The sequence below is a fragment of the Carcharodon carcharias genome, chromosome 2 (genome assembly GCF_017639515.1).
Source record: "Carcharodon carcharias isolate sCarCar2 chromosome 2, sCarCar2.pri, whole genome shotgun sequence".
Taxonomy (NCBI): domain Eukaryota; kingdom Metazoa; phylum Chordata; class Chondrichthyes; order Lamniformes; family Lamnidae; genus Carcharodon; species Carcharodon carcharias.
The window spans coordinates 13368635-13382624 of NC_054468.1; the positions used below are offsets into that span (position 1 = coordinate 13368635).

A 13990-nucleotide genomic window follows, 5' to 3' on the forward strand; every position below is an offset into this window, starting at 1 on the left:
TAATTTCTTATAGATTCTTGGCACCGGGCAGTCTTTTAGTTTAATAAACTAACTCCTGTGAAAGTAAGTTTACATGCCATCTAAAATATTCTGTGGTGCACTGGCTGGTTATGAATAGGGCAAAGCATATAATTCACCCTCCTTGTTAAAATGGTAGGTGCCATTATGTTTTCAAAAGCATCAATTTTTTCCTTTGTGCAACACTTGCACTTCAGTAGGGAGGTCAGGCAACTCCAAATATTAAAAAAGAAAATCCACTGTTTTGACGACAATCCTTTGAGTATGTAGCTGGAGTACGGAATTCAGTTCTGGGCATCACATTTTAGTAAGGGTGCCAAAGCCTTGGCAAGGGTGCAGAGGAGGTTCACTAGAATGGTGCATGGGATGAAGGGCTTCAGTTACGTGGAGAGACTGGAGAAGTTGGAATTGTTCTCCTTAGAGTACAGGAGGAGAAGCAGAGATTTAATACATTTGGAGTGGACCTCATCATGTTCTATGATTAAGATAAGCTGTAGAGGGGCAGGATACAGCTGGAAATTTCAAGGGAGTTTATGATTTGATGTGCTGGAGGGACAACAGATTGGTTCAGCTAAACATTTCAGGGTTATGGGAGATGAGAACTGGCACAAAAGCAGAATGCTAAAATACACAAGTTTCAAGGTGTATTACAAGTGACTTAATCTTGTGCTGTAGCTTTCATGTGGATGCACAGACATGAAAGTCTGAAAACCCGGGCCAAAAAATCTGGCCTTCCAGCCTTCCAATATGTCTGGCATGAGGTGTATGCTCAATCTGAGATGGAAATGCGCCATCTACCATACTGGTGCAGATAAATGCTTTGACTTCAAGAAAGCATGTTTAGATTATGCTAATAACAAATTATTTAAATGAGGATCCTCTGTTTCTTGCAGGATTGGCTATAACCAGGGGTGAAATTGTCAAAATGAAAGCATGTGAATATTTTTCAACATTTATTGGGATATGCCTTTTCTTTGACTAATTTTTTTGATATGTCATCATAAAAACAGAATCCTTGATGAAGTCAGAGGTTAAACTTTGCCGTCACGCTGACTCAATCTGAGGAAGCTCATGCAAAGTGCTCTTTCTATCGCTGAGATATGCAAGGTTGTTATGATTTTTCCATCTGTAACTTCCTTATCCAAATCTGAACCTTGCCCAATGTCTGTGGAAGATTTATGCAGGCCCAAAGTATGAGGGTCACGTTACTGACCTAAAAGGAGAGGAGCAAAACTAAGGACCATCAGCAAAGAGATGTATGGAAACTCATGGTGCTAGCTGAGGCCATTTGCATTCAACTTTGGCATTGCTGTCCCCTACAGAAATTTTGAAAAAACTGCTCTTGAGATGGGTCAGTGATCCTCTGGCAGTCATATCACTGGCTTCAATCGTAATTTCCCTGTCCCTCTGCTCCATGCCTGATGAAATCCAGGTCCCACAGAGGCTGTGAGGAATTGGAGAATTAAAATGGAGCAGGGACTGGGGGGAGGGTGCGCAGGAAACTCTCTCTCCATTCCTAACAAATCTGACCGACTCCAATTTTAAACTGCAGACAGCAAGGTTATCAGCCCCAAGCTGGGGTCCCCTTTGGTTTACACCCTTCTTAGATTATGACTGTTTTCTTTCATTCTCAGAATGTGGGCATCGCTGGCAAGGCCAGCATTTATTGCTCATCTCTAAGCTATCCTTGAGAAAGTGATGGTGAGCTGCCCTATTCTGGAACTGCTAAGGCCTGTGTGGTATAGGTACATCCACAGTGCTGTTAGAAGACAGTTTCAGCCCTTTGACCCAGCGGTGATAAAAGATCGGCGGCACAGTTCCAAATTGGGGTGGCGTGTGACTTGGAGGGGAACTTGGAGATGACAAGTTTCGATGTGTCTACTATCATTGTCGTTTTAAATGATAGAGGAAGATTAGGGAGGTACCATCAAAGAAGTCCTGGTGAATTGCTGTAGTACAGCTCCAGTTCCCAGCATGTTCTTCCTTGTGGGTAGAATTCACCACTTCTCTCAGTTCAGCCCACAAATAATTTAGCAGATCAGGCCCCAAAAACATTATTAGAGCCTAATCTGTTTTATCTGCTACAATAAACTGCTGACAAAGCAGCCTGCTTCACCAGCGCCCATCCACTACCTTAAACATTTACTCCCTCCACCACCGATGCAGTAGTAGCAGCAGGTACCATGTATAAGATGCACAGCAGCAACTTCTCAAGCCTCCTTCAACAGCACCTTCCAAACCTGCGACCTTCCCCACTCAGAAGGATAAGGGCAGCAGGCACATTGGAACACTATCATCTTCAAAACAAAAATAAAAATAGCTGGAAAAACTCAGCAGGTCAGGCAGCATCTGCAGAGAGGAACACAGTTAACGTTTCAACTCTGTATGACTCTTCAACAGAACTAAGTAAAAATAGAAAAGAGGTGAAATATAAGCTGGTTTAAGAGGGGCGGTAGAGCTGGATAGAGGGCCAGTGATAGGTGGAGATATTCAAAAGATGTCATAGACAAAAGGACAAAGAGGTGTTGAAGGTGGTGATATTATCTAAGGAATGTGCTAATTAAGGGTAGAAAGCAGGACAAGCAAGGCACAGATAGCCCTAGTGGGGATGGGGTGGGGTGAAGGGAAGGGATCGAAATAGGCTAAAAGATAGAGATAAAACGATGGATGGAAATACATTTAAAAATAATGGAAATAGGTGGGAAAAGAAAAATCTATATAAATTATTGGAAAAAAGGGGGGGATCGGAAAGGGGGTGGGAATGGAGGAGAGAGTTCATGATCTAAAATTGTTGAACTCAATGTTCAGTCCAGAAGGATGTAAAGCGCCAAGTCGGAAGATGAGGTGCTGTTCCTCCAGTTTGCATTGAGCTTCACTGGAACAATGCAGCAGGCCAAAAACGGACATGTGGGCATGAGAGCAGGGTGGAGTGTTGAAATGGCAAGTGACAGGGAGGTCTGGGTCATGCTTGCAGACAGACCAAAGGTGTTCGCAAAGCGGTCACCCAGTCTGCGTTTGGTCTCTCCAATATAGAGGAAACCGCATTTGGAGCAACTAATGCAGTAGTATAAATTGAGGGAAGTGCAAGTGAAATGCTGCTTCACTTCAAAGGAGTGTTTGGGCCCTTGGACAGTGAGGAGAGGGGAAGTAAAAGGGCAGGTATTGCACCTTCTGCGTTTGCATGGGAAGGTGCTGTGGGAGGGGGTTGAGGTGTAGGGGGTGATGGAGGAGTGGACCGGGTGTCCCGGAGGGAATGATCCCTGCGGAATGCTGCCGGGAAGGTGAAGGGAAGATGTGTTTGGTGGTGGCATCATGCTGGAGTTGGCAGAAATGGCGGAGGATGATCCTTTGAATGCAGAGGCTAGTGGGGTGATAAGTGAGGACAAGGGAGACCCTATCATGGTTCTGGGAGGGAGCAGAAGGTGTGAGGGCGGATGCATGGGAGATGGGCCAGACACGGTTGAGGGCCCTGTCAACCACCGTGGGTGGAAAACCTCGGTTAAGGAAGAAGGAAGACATGTCACAGGAACTGTTTTCGAAAATGGCACCATCAGAACAGATGCAACGGAGGCGAAGAAACTGAGAGAATGGGATGGAGTCCTTACAGGAAGCGGGGTGTGAGGAGCTGTAGTCGAAGTAGCTGTGGGAGTCGGTAGGCTTGTAATGAATATTGGTGGACAGTCTATCACCAGAAATTGAGACAAAGAGGTCAAGGAAGGGAAGGGAAGTATCAGAGATGGACCATGTGAAAATGTTGGAGTGGTGGAAATTGGAAGCAAAATTAATACATTTTTCCAGGTCCAGACAAGAGCATGAAGCAGCACCGAAGCAATCATTGATGCCCCGGAGAAAGAGTTGTGGGAGGGGGCCGGAGTAGGGCTGGAACAAGGAATGTTCCACATACCCCATAAAGAGACAGGCATAACTGGGGCACATGTGGGTACCCATAGCCATACCTTTTATTTGGAGGAAGTGAGAGGAGTTGAAGGAGAAATTGTTCAGTGTGAGAACAAGTTCAGCCAGACGGAGGAGAGTAGTGGTGGATGGGGATTGTTCGGGCCTCTGTTCGAGGAAGAAGTGGAGAGCCATCAGACTATTCCGGTGGGGGATGGAGGTGTAGGGGAATTGGACGTCCATGGTGAAGAGGAGGCGGATGGAACCAGGGAACTGAAAATTGTTGATAAGATGTAGGGTGTCAGAATCACGGATGTAGGTGGGAAAGGACTGGACAAGGGGAGAGAGAAGGGAGTCAAGATAGCAGGAACAGGCTGACACAATCGGTCTGCCTGGACAACCCTGTTTGTGGATTTTGGGTAGGAGGTAAAAGCGGGCCGTCCGAGGTTGGGAGACTATTAGGTTGGAAGCTGTGGAAGGAAGATCTCCAGAGAAGATGAGGTCAGTAACAGTCCTGGAAACAATGGCTTGATGTTCAGTGGTGAGGTCATGGTAGGAGGAAGTGTCTGCGAGTTGATACTCAGCCTCTGCGAGGTAGAGCTCAGTGCGCCAGACAACAACAGCACCATCCTTGTCAGCAGGTTTGATGACAATGTCAGGGTTGGACCTGAGAGAACGGAGTGCAGCAAATTCAGAGAGAGACAGGTTAGAGTGGGTGAGAGGAGTGGAGAAATTGAGACAACTAATATCACGCCGACAGTTCTCAATGAAAAGATCAAGAGATGTTGAGAATCCAGAGGAAGGAGTCCAGATGGAGGGAGAATACTGGAGGCGGGTAAAAGGGTAAGTCCTTTGCTGAGCACTGAACATTTAGTATTGGAGAGGGGAAAGTCAAGGGGTATGGTGAATACACGGCTGGGGCTGGGATTGGAAGACGGGATGGGGACAGAGGGACAGGCAGGGGTGGAGGGTCCTGGATGGGTGTTGGTGTCAATGAGTTGTTGAAGCTTGCGTTCCTTTGCACCTGAAAGAAAGAGACAAAGTTGCTTGTTGAGGCGTCAGATGAGACGAAGAATAAAATGAAACTGGGGGCACGCGCAGATTAGAAATAGGATGCGGCGGTGCTGCTGGAGGGAGAGATCGAGTGTGTTTATATGGCGGTGCATGGCACTGAGTGTTGATCTCAGAACGTGACGAGAACAGCAGTCCGAGGAGCGTTTTATGACCCGGAGATACCTGTAATCCTGGGTGGGTTCGAAACATGCGGGATGGAACTTCAGTTAAAATCCACGTGGTGTAAGTCGGAGACGGAGACAGTCACTGAGGAAGGAAATATGGCTGTGAAAGCGGTTTTAGTAAACACCTTGTAAAACACCAGGAGAGAAATGGAAAGCAATGAAGGTGAACAAGACAAAAAAGAGATAAGGAAATCCTGTCGGAGAGAAGAGCAATACTTCTTCAAAGTAGGCATTCCTTGAACAGAAGTGGCAGTCAATTAAACACTAAGATAAAAGCAAAAAACTTCAGACGTTGGAAATCCAAAACAAAAATAAAAATACCTGGCAAAACTCAGCAGATCAGGCAGCATGTGCGGAGAGGAACACAGTTAACGTTTCAAGTCCGTATGACTCCAACAGAACTAAGTAAAAGTAGAAAAGAGGTGAAATATAAGCTGGTTTAAGGTGGGGGGGGGGCGGGCAGAGCTGGATAGAGGGCCAGTGATAGGTGGAGATATTCAAAAGATGTCATAGACAAAAGGACAATGGGGTGTTGAAAGTGGTGATATTATCTAAGGAATGTACTAATTAAGGGTAGAAAGCAGGACAAGCAAGGCACAGATAGCCCTAGTGGGGGTGGGGTGAAAGGAAGGGAATGAAATAGGCTAAAAGGTAGAGATAAAACAATGGATGGAAATACATTTAAAAATAATGGAAATAGGTGGGAAAATAAAAATCTATATAAATTATTAGGAAAAAAAGGAGGAGATCAGAAAAGGGGTGGGGATGGAGGAGAGAGTTCATGATCTAAAATTGTTGAACTCAATATTCAGTCCAGAAGGATGTAAAGTGCCGAGTCGGAAGATGAGGTGCTGTTCCTCCAGTTTACGTTGAGCTTCACTGGAACAATGCAGCAGGCCAAGAAGGAACATGTGGGCATGAGAGCAGGGTGGAGTGTTGAAATGGCAAGCGACAGGGAGGTCTGGTCAAGCTTGCGGACAGACCGAAGGTGTTCTGCAAAGCGGTCACCCTGTCTGCGTTTGGTCTCTCCAATGTAGAGAAAACCGCATTGGGAGCAACAAATGCAGTAGACTAAGTTGAGGGAAGTGCAATTGAAGTGCTGCTTCACTTGAAAGGAGTGTTTGGGCCCTTGGATGGTGAGGAGAGGGGAAGTAAAGGGGCAGGTGTTGCACCTTCTGCGGTTGCATGGGAAGGTGCCATGGGAGGGGGCTGAGGTGTAGGGGGTGATGGAGGAGTGGACCAGGGTGTCCTGGAGGGAACGATCCCTGCGGAATGCCGGCAGGGGGTTACTATCATCTTCAAGTTCCCCTCCAAGCCACACACCATTCCAACATGGAAATATTATCGCCGTGCCTTCATCATCGCTAGGTCAAACTTTACTTAAAAGCACTGTCAGTGTACCTACAACACATGGTCTGCAGTGATTCTAGCAGAAATCACACCACAACCTTCTTAAAGGACAATAGGGCTTGGTAATAAATGCTGGCTTGCCAATGACAAAAATATCCTGAGAATGAAAGAAAATGCTCATAACATAAGGAGGGTGTAAATCAACGAATTTAACAAGGATGCATCATGATCACAGGGGAGAGGAGGACCTGCGATAGGAAGCAGTGGCTGGAAGAGTCAAGTTCTATTTGTCATGATGGTGTCACAAGTAATTTAATCCCATTTTGGCGACACAATGGCATGAATCAAATTAGCAAGTCTCAGTTTTTGGCAAAGGCCTGTCAATGGCAACTTTCCCTTTAAGAAAGCTGGCGAGTTCAGGAAAGATTTTTCATCTGAAGACAAAGTTCCTCAGGTTATATTATGCTGACTCCTTGCTCTCACAACAACTGGTCCACACAAGGTCCTTGCCAGCATATAAACTGCTGTACCTTGGCACTTGCTCAATTTTAATACACGCTCTTTTAAATCACTGATCAGCAACATGGAAGAATTTAGCAGCTTTTCTTCTGGAGATGGGGAAGGTTAGGATTCCTTGAGCATGTTGATCCGAGCACAGATTTTGAGTGCTGGGCCCAGCTTGATGTTCATGGCACTCATCAGATGGTCCTCCTTTAGCAAGAGTAGAGCCTGGCCATCAATCTCCTGGGATCTGAATTCATCAGCAATGTCTTTGCAACCTGCATATGAAAACCACACAAAATGGTCATAAATCTAACTGAAGAGGTTTTTACTTTGAATTGAGATGAAATGGAGAACACCCAGAGAAATTAGAAAAGAACGTGAGAAGCTGGGGCTTTTCTCCTTGGAGTAGAGAAGGGGAGATTTGATAGATGTGTTCAAAATTATGAAGGGTATAAGGTTTATGAAAATGATACGATTAGCAGGGAGAAATTAATTCCCCTGACAGGACAATCAGTGACCAGGGGACACAGATTACATATTGGGGAGACAGGGGCATAGGGCTAATATCAATGGATTAGTAATCCAGAGGTCCAGGCTAGTGTTCTGGAGATAAGGGTTCAAATCCCACCACGGCAGCTGGTGGAATTTAAATTCAATTAATAATTTGGAACTAAAAAGCTACTCTCAGTAATGATGACCATAGAGCCATTGTCGACTGTTGTAAAAACCCATCTGGTTCACTAATGTCCCTTAGGGAAGGAAATGTGTCATCCTGACCTGGCCTATGTGTGACTCCAGACCCACAACAATGTGGTTGACTCTTTACTGGCCTCTGAAATAGTGTGACAAGCCACTCAGTTCAAGTGCAATGAGGGATGGGCAACAAATGCTGGCCTGGTAGCCAGTGACACCCACATTCCGTGAAAGAATTAAAACATTTCAGATAATTGCCAAAAGCACCATAGAGGAAATGAGATTTTTTTTATTGCCGCAGTGAGCTGTTATGATCTGGAATGCACTGCCTGAAAGGGTGGTGGAAGCAGATTCAATAATAACTTTCAAAATGGAATTGGATAAATAGATGATGGGCAAAAAAGACAGCATTACGGGAAAAGAGCAGGGGACGAGTGGAACTAATGGATAACTCCTCCAAAGAGCTTGCACATGCACAATGGGCCGAATGGCCTCCTTCTGTCACGTATGATTCTATGAAAAGACAGAGTACATCAAAAAGCTGTGATTAAGTGGTATTAAGTTAAGATTTCAAAATCGTGTAGATATGTGGATGATATATTTGCTATATTTAAATCTCCAGCTTACATGTCTTAATGGTCTCCATCCTGCGTTCAAATTCACCCTTGAAATGGGGCAGTCAAATGAGCTCCAATTCCTTAACATACTAGTTAAGAAATCTGCCAGGGGGTTCTCTACCACAGTCTACCGCGAGCCTACCTTCACTGGTCAATATGCACGTTGGGATTCTTACAGTTCCACACACTTTAACATTGGTCTTATCAGCAACCTCATAAATAGTGCCCGAGTCATTCGCAAGCATAATGCTGAAACAGGGCACATTAGAGGCATCCTGCGGAATAATGGCTACCCCGATCAGATCATTTCGAGCTGTATATCGTGCAAACTCATGAACGGGCCTAAGGCTGTCACCTTTGGCAAAAAGTGCCCAGTCCACCTCAGGTTACCCTGGAAGGGAAAGGCATCTCAAAAATTTGAGCAACAGGTGAAGCTAGCTGTTTCACACAGCTACTATGCAGTAGTAACACGAGTGGTATTCACCACTAACAGGATGCTGCCGTCAAGCCAAAAAGACATTCTGCCTATCATACAAATGAGTAACATAGTAAATTCAGTGTAAGTGTGATGCTAGGTATGTATGCCGTACGTCCCAGAGACTGGCAGATTGTGTCAAACAGCATGTCCCTTCCACTGTTTGTAAGAGGCAGGGAACAGACCGAACACAGCCTGTACTTGCAAAACTCAAAGCACGGTGTTCAGCATTAAAAGTGATTACGTGATTGGACAATATTTGCTAAATAATCCTCAGTATGCTATGAATTGTGTTGAAAAATAATTTAAATATTGTCAGTTGGGCTCACAGTGTGGAGCATTTGCATGTACTAGAAGCTACATATATTAATAAACAGGGCCCTTTTCTTTGCAGACAGAAAGAACATGTACACAAATGGCACCTGTTTCAACTAAAAAAAAAGTGACAGCCATTCACTGGTTCATTCCTCAGGGCAATACCTTGACCAATCAGAGTCAAGCTGCCTGGTTTAAATTTTGAACAATGCTTCAAGTTAATTGTCTGTTACCATCAACTGGTGCATTCTTCATGACAACACCTCTACAAATCAAAGTCCACTTCCTAACCAATCAGCACTCTCTTGTCATACAGTATTAATATGTTGTTTCACCTGACATTATTAGTTTCTTGCGAATTGTCCTAATGAGTGCAAGGTAAAAAGCTTCAACAAAAAATGTCTCTTTTTCAGCAATACTCAAACAGAGGTAGTAGAAGGATAGGAGCACCTAGAGAGTTTGGGAAGCCCATAATTTAGAACTGCAAGAACAGGATGCATCACAGGAGGAATCCATGATGCAGGCACATGGATATGTACAATCAAATGAGCCAAATCTCAGTACAATCATATTTTTAAGAATTTCCTCTGCAGGGTGATCCCTCAATCCCATTAGAATTGGTGTTGCAATATTTTAGCCCCAATTTCTGACTTACACTCTTACAAAGCACAGTTTTCCTGCAGGGAAGGAAGAGTAACCGCACACCCCCTCCTCCCCTTCACTTAAACAAGCTGATAAGTAGGTAGGTACAGTGACTGTGGTGAGCAGGGCACACACCTGGTAGCGAGTGTATGAATTCCCACACATGGTCAACTGTCCACATTGTTGGGTCAACGTGTAGTGTTTCGCCGCAGTCTGCCACTTCCCTCATCCTCAGTTCTCGCATCTCCCGCTCACGTTCCCGCTCATTCTGCCGACGGCGTGTCGTCATGGCGACAGTAACAGTTTCTTCAGGAAGTGGTGGGTTGGAGGTTGTTGTGGCCTCTTCCACAGGAGTGAAACTAACAGGAATCTAGGAGAAGTAGGAGGAGTTAATAATTTGGTAATTTGCAGGTCATCGAATGATACAAAGGTGCTGTACTTTACAACTGTACTATTGGATTACCGTGGATGTTAGCAATTTGGTTGCTTCCAGTACCCTTAAATGTTTATGCAGGCACTACCTTCCATTCAATTTTAAAATTCTCACACTTGTTTTGAAATCGGTCATGGTCTCTCCCCTTCCTAGCTCTGGAAGCTCCTCCAGCTCTTTAATTCTCCAAGATCTCAGTGTTCCTCTAATTCTTGCACATTGTTTGATTTTAATCACCCCAACATTACCAACCGTTCCTTCGCTGCCTGGGCCCTAACCTCTGGAATTCCCTCCCTAAACCTCTCCACATCCTCACCTTGCTGTCTCCTTTAAGCCGCTCCTTAAAACTCAACCTCATTGACCAAGTTTTTGGCCACCTGCTCTCATATCTCCTGATGTGTCGTATCTCTTCAGTGTCAAATTTTATTTGATGATGCTCCTGTGACGCACCTTGGGACACTTTACTGTGTCAAAGGCACTATGTAACTGTGTTGGTTGGATTATAGACTTTCCCAACACCATTATCAATACTGCTTTACAGTCAGCTCAAGATTCAATTGAGCAAGGCAGGAGCCAATTAATTAGCTTTTCTTTTGACCAATCCTTCAAGAGAGGGAACAGTCAGGCCTTCACATACAGCACAGGGATAGGCCATTTGGCGCAACTAGTATATGTCGGTGTTTATGCTGCACACAAGCCTCCACCCACCCTCCTCATCTAACCAACCTCTAGGGTTGTAATCTCAGGATTACTCCCTGTGCCACATGTCAGTGAGGCTAGAAATAGGAAGATAGTGCAGCTAAACACGTGGCTGAACAGATGGTGTAGGAGGGAGGGTTTCCGATATCTGGATCATTGAGATCTCTTCCGGGGCAGGTGGGACCTGTACAAGGAGAATGGGTTGCATCTAAACTGGAGGGGCACCAATATCCTGGCTGCGAGGTTTGCTAGTGTCACTTGGGAGGGTTTAAACTAGTATGGCAGGGGGGTGGGAACCAGAGCAATAGGTCAGCAGGGGAAATAAAAGACTGGGAACCAGTCAATATGGCCAGTAGGACTAAGAAGAAGGGCAGGCAGGGAGAAATTACTGAACACAGTGGGACTGGGGGTCTGAAATGCATTTGTTTCAATGCGAGAAGTATAACAGGCAAGGGAGATGAGCTTAGAGCTTGCAAAAGTACTTGTGACTATGATGTTATTGCTATTACAGAGACTTGGTTGAAGGATGGACAGGATTGGCAGATAAACGTTCCAGGATTTAGATGTTTCAGGCAGGATAGAGAGGGATGTAGAAGAGGTGGGGGAGTTGCACTGCTGGTTAAGGGGAATATCACAGCCATACGACAGGAGGACACCTCGTTGGGCTCTGCCCAAGTCTCCAACCGATCTATATCCCGTTGTATCCTTTGACAATCCTCTTCACTATCTGCAACTCCGCCAACTTTAGTGTCGTCTGCAAACTTACTAATTAGCCCAGTACATTTTCCTCCAAATCATTTATGTATACTACAAACAGCAAAGGTCCCAGCACTGATCCCTGCGGAACTCCACTAGCTCTCCATTCAGAAAAGCACCCTTCTACTGCTACCCTCTGTCTTCTATGACCAAGCTAATTCTGTATCCATCTTGCCAGCTCACCTCTGATCCCGTGCGACTTTACCTTCTGTACCAGTCTGCCATGAGGGACCTTGTCAAAGGCCTTACTGAAATCCATGTGTATAACATCCACTGCCCTTCCATCGTCAATCATCTTTATCACTTCCTCAAAAAACTCAATCAAGTTAGTGAGACATGACCTCCCCTTCACAAAACCATGCTGCCTCTCACTAATACGCCCATTTGCTTCCAAATGGTAGTAAATCCTGTCACAAAGAATCTTCTCCAATAATTTCCCTACCACTGACGTAAGGCTCACCGGCCTGTAATTTCCTGGATTATCCCTGCTACCCTTCTTAAACAATGGAACAACATTGGCCATTCTCCAGTCCTCTGGGACCTCACCCGTAGCCAATGAGGATGCAAAGATTTCTGTCAAGGCCCCATCAATCTCCTCCCTTGCCTCCCTCAGTACTCTGGGGTAGATCCCATCTGGCCCAGGGGACTTAGCCACCTTAATATTCTTCAAGACGCCTAACACCTCCTCTTTTTTGATCTCAACATGAAAAGGGCTATCTACACACTCTTCCCTAGACAAATCGACCGCTAAGTACTTCTCTTTTAATCCAGACAAATGTGAGGTAATGCATTTTGGAGGTCTCATACAGGCAGGAATTACACAGTAAATGGCATCGACGGGCAGAGGGATCTGGGTGTACAGGTCCATAGGTCACTGAAAGTGGCAATGCAGGTGGATAAGGTAGTCAGGAAGGCATATGGTATGCTTGCCTTCATTGGCAGGGATATTGAGTATAAAAGCTGGGAAGTCTTGCTGCAGCTGTATAGAACCTTGGTTAGGCCACACTTGGAATATTGCGTGCAATTCTGGTCACCACATTACCAGAAGGATATGGAGGCATTGGAGAGGGTGCAGAGGAGATTTACCAGGATGCTGCCTGGTCTGGAGGTTATTAGCTATGAGGAGAGGTTGGAGAAACTCGGATTGTTCTCGCCAGAGTGACAGAGATTGAGGGGTGACTTGATAGAAGTTTACAAAATTATGAGTGGCATGGACAGAGTAGATAGTCAGAAGTTTTTTCCCAGGGGGGAAAGAGTCAATTACTAGGGGACATAGATTTAATGTGAGAGGAGAAAACTATAGAGGAGATGTGCGGGGCAAGTTTTTTTACACAGAGGGTAGTGAGTGTATGGAATTCGCTGCCAGAGGAGGTGGTGGAAGTAGGCACGATAGTGGTGTTGAAGAGGCAGCTTGACAAATACGTGAATAGGATGGGAATAGAGGGATACAGACCCCGGAAGTGCAAAATGTTTTAATTAATGGGAAATATGCTCGGCGCAGGCTTGGAGGGCCGAAGGGCCTGTTCCTGTGCTGTACTTTTCTTTGTTCTTTGTTCTATCATCATGCTCCCTCAGCTGGGCGAGTTAGGAACTGATCAAAACAAAAATACCTGAAAAAACTCAGCAGGTCTGACAGCATCTGTGGAGAGGAATACAGTTAACATTTCATGTCCGTATGATTCTTCACCAGAACTAAGGACAAGTAGAAAAAAGGTGAAATATAAGCTGGTTTAAGGGGGGGCGGGGGGGTGGCTGCAGAGTCATACGGACTCGAAGCATTAACTATCCACAGATAGCATCTCCACAGATGCTATCAGACCTGCTGAGCTTTTCCAGGTATTTTTGTTTTTGTTTCAGATTTCCGGCATCCGCAGTTTTTTGCTGTTATCTTAGGAACTGATCAGATTTGCTGAAATGGAATTATTGAAATGCCCAAAAAGGCAGGAGTCAGAGAGGGAAATTCAGCCCTTTCAGCAGCTCTACTACATATCCTCTCTTCTTTTGCTCCAATATGAGCAGCAGACGTTTCTGCCACCACAATCCTGTGCTGGAGAATTATCCTCTCCACCCCTCTATCTCGCTACGCCTCTTCCCACATTCAAAACCTTCCTTAAACCTCTCTCTGTGAGAACGCACCTTTAGTCAACTAACTCTTCTCCTCATTCCTGCTCAATTCTCCTTCCTACCCCCTCCACATACACCCACGTGCGCACACACAAACGTACACACACAAACATATGCATACATATGTGCACGTGCATACACGTGCTTGCAAGTGCACCCACACACTAACACACACACACACGTGCATGCATGTGCACACACAAGCGTGCACACACACTAACACACCATTGTGAAG

The 13990-nt window shown here is 45.3% G+C and overlaps 1 protein-coding gene across 7 annotated transcripts in view; it reads right to left on the reverse strand.

Moving 5' to 3' along the window:
• Nucleotides 1-13990, reverse strand: part of phc3 (polyhomeotic homolog 3 (Drosophila)) — a 199644-nt gene that overhangs the window by 7493 nt on the left and 178161 nt on the right. For all 7 annotated transcript variants that reach the window (XM_041208147.1, XM_041208172.1, XM_041208163.1 and 4 more), the window contains 2 exons: nt 9882-10116; nt 7031-7279 (listed from right to left, as the gene is read on the reverse strand). In XM_041208147.1, coding sequence (XP_041064081.1) covers nt 7125-7279; nt 9882-10116 — 390 coding nt within the window. In that variant the 3' untranslated portion in view covers nt 7031-7124. The remainder of the gene's footprint in view (nt 1-7030; nt 7280-9881; nt 10117-13990) is intronic.